At 67.9% G+C, this 6,946-nt stretch overlaps 2 protein-coding genes across 4 annotated transcripts; both read right to left on the bottom strand.

The window, feature by feature from the left end:
- Positions 1-596: 596 nt before the first annotated feature.
- On the bottom strand, positions 597-1,334 carry GPX2 (glutathione peroxidase 2). The gene is made up of 2 exons (XM_082058125.1): positions 1,052-1,334; positions 597-968 (listed from the first exon to the last, which is right to left on the bottom strand). Exons 1-2 carry the CDS (start codon positions 1,274-1,276, stop codon positions 618-620), a joined length of 576 nt encoding a protein of 191 aa, XP_081914251.1. The 5' UTR covers positions 1,277-1,334; the 3' UTR covers positions 597-617.
- A 1,203-nt stretch (positions 1,335-2,537) lies between these two features.
- Positions 2,538-5,251, bottom strand: RAB15 (RAB15, member RAS oncogene family; the record flags this gene model as incomplete). 3 transcript variants are annotated; one of them, XM_082058404.1, is made up of 7 exons in its annotated part: positions 2,538-2,721; positions 2,794-2,859; positions 3,418-3,507; positions 3,581-3,658; positions 3,742-3,802; positions 3,932-3,992; positions 5,128-5,251. In XM_082058404.1, 7 exons carry the CDS (start codon positions 5,249-5,251, stop codon positions 2,566-2,568), a joined length of 636 nt encoding a protein of 211 aa, XP_081914530.1. In that variant the 3' UTR covers positions 2,538-2,565. The 3 variants fall into 3 exon arrangements, with proteins under 3 accessions (XP_081914530.1, XP_081914528.1, XP_081914529.1); XM_082058402.1 differs by lacking the exon at positions 5,128-5,251 and having other exon boundaries at positions 3,932-4,397; XM_082058403.1 differs by lacking the exons at positions 2,794-2,859; positions 5,128-5,251 and having other exon boundaries at positions 3,932-4,397.
- Between the last annotated feature and the right edge of the window lie 1,695 nt (positions 5,252-6,946).

Genomic DNA, 6,946 nt, shown 5'->3' with positions numbered 1-6,946 from the left:
GGTGTTGGGGTCTGATGCAGGGATCGGGGGGGCTTTTCCCATGGGATTCCTCGCCCCCCATACCAGATCCTGCCTTCCCCTCATCCCAGCACCCACCCTGCTCACCGGTGTCCTGCCAAACCCCACTGAGAAATTAATTAATTTTGCTCCCCCAGGGGCTGTGTGGAGCTCATGTGGGGGTCACTTCACCCCCCGCCAAGGCCCATTCCCTGGGGTGTGTATCCCAGCCCTGCCCTGCCGAGGGATGCGTGTTCCTGGGGCCAGGTGAACCGAAATCGCTCCCCTGGGGTGGGGTGCTGCTGGCACCCAGCCCCACCAACACCCGCAGGTGCTGCCCGCCTGGCACCGCTCCATCCTGCCGCCGTTTCCTGGATCCGGCACCTCGGGGCTGGTTCCCGGCAGCCTCCCCCCCCATCCGCAAAAACCACGCGGACACAGACACGCTCCCTCCGGCTCATTTATTGCCACCAGCCCGCGCCACCCGGTGGCTCCAGCCCTCTGCCCCCATCGAGCCGCCTCCCCACGGCGTTTTCGGGGGGGGCTGTCACCCGGCGGAGAGCTGGGGCCACCCCGGGGGGCGGCAGCTGGCGTGGGGCCGGGGGACACGGGAGCCAGCCCTACTTGGCCAGTTTGAGGAGGCGCTGGATGTCGGGCTCCAGCTGGGCCGTGGGCATGCGGGGGCTGTAGCGTCGGAAAGGTTCCCCCTCCGGCCCCACCAGGAATTTCTCGAAGTTCCAGGAGATGTCAGAGCGCCGCACCGGGCTCCAGGTGATGAACCGGGGCTCAGTCATCAGGTGTGTGGCCTCATCAGCTGGCGCAGGCAGGTGAGCCTTCAGGTAGGCAAAAACGGGGTGGGTGTCCTGCCCATTCACCTGGCACTTCTGGAAGAGGGTGAAATTGGGCTCGAAGCCGCCACCCGGCCGCACGTGCTTCAGGCAGTTGAGGATCTCCTCGTTGGTCCCATTCTCCTGTGGTGGGAAGGAGAAAGCCGAGGTCCTGCCGTGTTTTTTCCCCCACCTCCTCGCACCCGCACTGACCCCCAGGGACTTACCTGGTAGCCAAACTGGTTGCAGGGGAAGCCCAGCACGACCAGCCGCCGGGGGTAGCGGGCTTGGAGCTGGTTGAGCTGGGTGTAATCCCGCACCGTGGTGCCTCAGAGAGACGCCACGTTCTCAATAAGGACCACGCGGCCCCGGAAGACGTTGAAATCCACCTTCTCCCCCTGCAAGGAGGTGGCACTCAGGTCGTAGAAGGACTTGGCGATGGGGACGCTCATGGCTGCGGGCGCGCGGTCGGTTTGACCCCCCCTCGCGCCCGTCGGTGCCTTAAGGGCTGCCCGGCGCCCACGTGATGTGTCGGGCTCCAAAGGTCTCCTCGCCCCGCCGTGACTTGGCAGAAACCGGAGCCATCCCACCCGTCCCACCCAGCAGCACCCACAGCGGGTGGGGAGGACAAGGGCGCGGGTGGCGCGGGGCCAAGGCGATGCTCCTACCTGCCTCAATAATTCATGGCGCAGCACAGCTGCTCTTCCGCATGCCCGTGAGCTGCGGGATGCCGCGGGGCGCGGGCTGGGAGCACCCGTGGGTGTCGGGGAATAACGGGACTCCGGGAGCTGGGGCTGCACGGGATGCAGGAGCTGGGTGGCTCGGAGCAGGGCAGGTGATGGGAGGAACGGGTGTCCCAGTGCTTCTCCTTTCCTGTGGCTGCCTTGACATCGCCATCCCAGTGCCTGCTGCCTTCTCCCCCAGTGCCCACTAGTCCTGGTGGCCACTGGTCCCAGTGCCAGCGTCAACCCTGGTAACTGTCTGCTGGGATGCCCAACATCACCTTGGTGCTCACCATCACCGCTGTACCCACCATTGTGCTGGTACTCACTGTCACCCCCGTACTCACCATTTTCCTGGCACCCACCATCACCCTGGTACCCGCTCATCCCAGTGCTCAGCAGCATCCCAGTGCCCACCACCATCCAGTTTGACCGCGCTGTCCCTGTCCCCACAGCCAGGGCCAAGCCAACAGTCCCAGTGGTGACGGGCACAGTGCCCCCCAGACCCGTCCCCAGCCTGGAAAGGGGACACCATCCCGGCGGCCCCGGCACAGCCTCAATTATTGATGCCCGCTCGGGTTGCGGTGTCCCAGCACTGCCTGTGCCACTGCCCCGTGGTGCCGGTGGCTCTGTTGGGGTGCAGCCATCGTGTCACCATGCCACCAGTATGGCACCGTGCCCACAGCCCCCCTACGGCAGCACAGGAGCCACTGGCCGCCTCCAGCATCACCTTTATTTTGCAAACTCTGTGTGTGTGTGTGTAAAATCGGGGGGGCCCCATGGGCACAGGGTGGGCACGGAGCCTCCATGACACCCTCCCCACCCCACCCGGGTGCTGGGATGGGGGGCACCCCCGCGACACCTGCCCAGCCCCCGCCACCCCCAGGTGGGGTCCTGGGTCCCCACCACCACCAGGCACCCGCCACTCCCCCCACATCGGGACCACCCCAATCCCACACCCATCGTGCCCCCCCCCAAAACACAGCCTGGGGAGTGGGGAGGTCAGGGGGTCCCAGGCTTCAACACCAGCAGGTTTTGGGGGTGTCCTCGCTTCCCAGGGGCTGCTGCTCATCCTCCTCCAGGCCAGCCAGGGTTGGGGCGCGGGGGGGGCCCCGCAGCCCCTCCAGCTCCTTGCGATGCGCCTGCAGCACCAGCTCCGTCAGCCGCGTGAAGGACTGGGGGACAGGACGGGGGGTGAGCCTGGGGGACCCCCCCGGCCCCCCCAGTCCTCCCCAGCCCCCCCGCACCTCCTTGATGTTGAGGTTGCTGCAGGCGCTGGTCTCGTAGAAATCCATCCCGTACTCCCTGGCCAGCTGCGGGGCGCGGGGCCGGCAGTGGCACCATGATTTGGGGGGGCGATGGGGGGGTCACCCCCAGCATCCTCCGCCCCCAGCATGTGCACAGCCAGGCGTGGCCAGATGGACGAGCTGGCATTGGGGGGGCTGGTGTGGGAGCATACCCTGGGACTGGGCGCTGGATCTCTTGGGGGGGACACTGGGTGCTTTGGGGGTGCAGGGGATAGTGCTGGAGGTGCAGGGGGTGTCCCTGAACATGCTGGGGGCTAACAGGGAGTCATAAGAGCAGCTCTGAGGGTGCGCAGGAACTGGGGGGGGGTCCCTCGATGCACGGGGGGCTGTGGGGGGGTCCCTGGCTACAGAGAAGACTGCAGAAGGGTGGGGGGTCCCTGGCCATGCTGGTGGGGGGACCTGGGGATGCTCGGGGTGCAGGGTGGTTGTTGGGGTCCCTGGAGAGTGCAAGGGGGGGCGGGAGGGGGTCCTGGCCATGCTGAGGGCGCGGGGGGGCCCTGGCCACCCTGGGGGTGCAGGAAGGGTCCCTGCCCCCCCCGGGGGCGCATGCCCGCCCCCGCTCACCTGCAGCCCTTGCTCTCTGGCCACTTGCCTCTTGTGCTCCTCGTCCGCCTTGTTCCCGATGAGGATTTTCTGGACGCCGTCAGGTGCGTACTGGAGGCGGGGGGGGCGGCGTGAGAACCCCCTGGCCACGGGGGACCACCCCTCTACACCCCTGTACCCCCACCTCATCCACGTCGCTGGCCCACTTCACGATGTGCTGGTAGGAGCGCTCGCTGCTGATGTCGTACACCAGGAAGATGCCCTGTCGGGGCGGGGGGTGGCCATTTATACCCTCCAACCCCGTTCTGTGCCTCAGTTTCCCTTCTCCTGGACGCATGCCCGTACCTGTGCACGCCGGTAGTACTGCTTGGTGATGGTCTGGTACCGCTCCTGCCCCGCCGTGTCCCTGTGGCGGGGACAGCGGGTCAGTCGGTGCCACCACCCATGGCACGAGGTGCTCAGGCCTCAGCCCCCACCCGGGGAGGCGAGGGAAGCAGGACCAGGCCCCCCTCCCTAAATCCCCCCCGGCACTCACCAGATCTGTATCCGCACCTTAATGCCGTCCACTTCGATCGTCTTCATCTTGAAGTCGACGCCTGGGATGGGGAGGGGAAGGTTACAGGGTGTCCCCCCATCACTGCCGCTGCTGTCACCAGGGTCTCTCTGGTCCCCACACCCTCTCCTGGTCCACCCCAATCCACGCTGTGCTGCCAAACTGGGTGCCGGGGCTCCCCCGTGCCCACCCGGTGCCCTGGTGGCAGCCCGGCGCCGGTGCCCACAGCCGGTGCCAGGCCCGGCAGGCCCCGGTGCTGGGTCACCGTGTGGGTGCTGGGTCATTGTGTGGGTGCTGGCCCCGGCCCCGCTGCTGGGCAGGTGCTCCTGGTGCCCCCGGTTCCCCAGTGCCGCAGCTCCCTGGTGCTCCCGGTTTCCCGGTGCCACGGTTACTCAGTGCTCCCAGTTTCCCAGTTCCCCGGTGCCACGGTTCCCCAGTGCTCCCAGTTCCCCGGTGCCGCGGTTATCCGGTGCCCACGGTTTCCCAGTTCCCCGCTGCTCCCGGTTCCCAGGTGCCATGGGTGCCCGGTGCACTCGGTTTCCTGGTTCTACAGCTCCCTGGTGCCCCCAGTTTCCCGGTACCGCGGCTCCCCGGTGCCCACAGTTTCCCGGTGCTGTGGCTGCTCGGTGCTGCCGGTTCCCGGCTCCTCAGTGCCCCCGATTGCCCCATGACGCGGCTGCCCGGTGCTATCGGTTGCCCGGTGCCCGCAGCTTCCCGGTCCCCGAGGTTTTCCCGTTCCCCGGTTCCCTGGTACTGCAGGTGGCCGGTGCTCCCGGTTCCCCAGCGCCACGGGTGCCCGGTGCTCCCCGTGCCACGGTTTCCCGGCTCCCCGGTGCTGCGGTTTCCCGGTTCCCCGGTGCCGCCGCTGCCCATTGCCGCGGCTCTCCGCTGCCGCCGGTTATCCCATTTTCCCCGTGCTGCAGCTGCCCGGTGCTCCCGGTTCCCCAGTGCCACGGTTCCCACGGTTTCCCGTTTCCCCGTGCTGCGGTTCCCCTGAGCTCCCGGTTCCCCGGTGCCTACAGTTTTCCCGTTCCCCGGTGCCCACGCTTTCCCGGTACTGCCGCTCCCCGGTGCTCCAAATCCCCCGGTGCCGCTGCTCCCCAGCGCCTCCGTTGCCCGCTCCCCCCGGCTCCCCCGCTCCCCGGTGCTGCTGCCGCCGGCTTCCCCCGCTCCGGTACCGATGGTGGAGATGTGGGCGGGGTGGAACTGGTTGTCGGTGAAACGGCAGAGCAGGCAGGTCTTGCCCACGCCCGAGTCCCCCAGCAGCAGCAACCGGAACAGCACGTCGTACTGCTTGGCCATGGCGGGCCGGGCCGGGCCGGGCCGGGGCCGCCGCTGCCGCCGTTACCGGGGGCGGGAGCGCTGCGCTGCCGCCGCCGCGCCGGGTGGCACCGGGGCGGGGCGCGGGGCGGGGGCGGGAGGGCGGGGGATGCACCGGGGGATGCTGTGAGGAACGGGGGCGACATCGGTGATGCACCGGGAGGGGACACCGGGAGATGGGCTGGGGCACCGGGAGGGGGATGTAGGGGACGGAGCACCGGGGAGACACTGAGGATGCAGCGGGGGATGCGGTGGGGAACGGGGGGAGAAGACATCGGGGATGCACCGGAGGGGACACCAGGAATTGGGCTGGGGCGCCGGGAGGGGGACACGAGGGACAGTACATCGGGCGTGCAGCGGGAGATGCTCTGGGGACACCGCGGGTGACACGGGGGATGCAGAGTGGGGAGTAGCCAGGGGTGTAGCGGGGGACACTGTTGGGGACACTGGGAGATGCTCTGAAACACTGGGGGACACACGGGATGGACAAGGGGACATGGGTGGGGACATTGGGAGATGCTCTGGGGCATCAAGGGGAGTACAGGGGCTGCAGCAGGGGACACAGGGGATTGCACTGGGGAATATGGGGAGGAGACATCCAGGGTCACACTATGGACCCCCCAAGCAGAGAGTGAGGGACACAAGGGGCAACAGCTGGGACTGCAGCAGGGGACACTGGGGTGACACACGGAACCCCCATGGAGGGACTGTGGGGGGCACCCAGGGATGCACCAGGGGACAGTGAGATGTCCCCAGGGCTGGAGTGTCCCCAGGGTGGAGCAGGGTGGCCCTGCAGGCAGGGCTGCAGTGGGAGCTGCAGCGGGTCCTGGGGTGCAGTGGCAGGTGCTGGGGTGCAGTGGTGGGTGCAGTGGTGGGTGCTGGGGTGCAGTGGCAGGTGCTAGGGTACAGCGCTGGGTGCTGGGGTGCAGTGCTGGGTGCAGTGGTGGGTGCAGTGCTGGGGTGCAGTGGTGGGTGCAGTGCTGGGTGCAGTGCTGGGTGCTGGGGTGCAGTGGCAGGTGCTGGGGTACAGCGCTGGGTGCTGGGGTGCAGTGCTGGGTGCAGTGCTGGGTGCTGAGGTGCAGCGGTGGGTGCAGTGGTGGGTGCAGCATGCAGCAGGGGGTGCAGCGAGGCAGCGCAGGCCTGGCTGGTGCAGTGCAGCCTGCAGCAGGGTGCAGCGCAGCAGCGCATGGGGCAGCACTGTGGGGCGGACACTGTGCAGCGATGCAGCACTGCGGTGCAGTGAGGTGGCACTGCAGCAGTGACACCGCACCGCCGTGCTGTGCCAGCCTGCTGTGCGGCAGCATCGCGGCACAGAGGGTGATGTGGCGCCGTGGTGTGACAACACAGCCCTGCGGCCCAATGCCGCAGTGGTGTGCCGGTGTGCTGGTGTGCTGGTGTGCCGGTGTGCCGCAGTGCTCCAGTGCCACGACACAGTGCTGCAGGGTGATGATGCAATGAGGTGCCGCACTGCAATGACGTGGCGCTGTAGCACGATGACACAACACAGCTGTCACCCCAGCGCCGCGATGCTGTGACACGAGGTCAAGAGCGGTTCTCCTTCCCCTCTACTCTGCTCTGATGAGACCACACCTGGAATCTTGTGTCCAGTTCCGGCCCCTCAGTTCCAGCAGGACAGGGAACTGCTGGAGAGAGTCCAGCGCAGCCACCAAGATGCTG

Source organism: Streptopelia decaocto (genome assembly GCF_964273445.1).
Source record: "Streptopelia decaocto genome assembly, chromosome: 7".
In the NCBI taxonomy this organism is placed as follows: domain Eukaryota; kingdom Metazoa; phylum Chordata; class Aves; order Columbiformes; family Columbidae; genus Streptopelia; species Streptopelia decaocto.
Note: the sequence above shows the minus strand (reverse complement) of the source record. Positions and strands in the feature narration are given on the sequence as shown.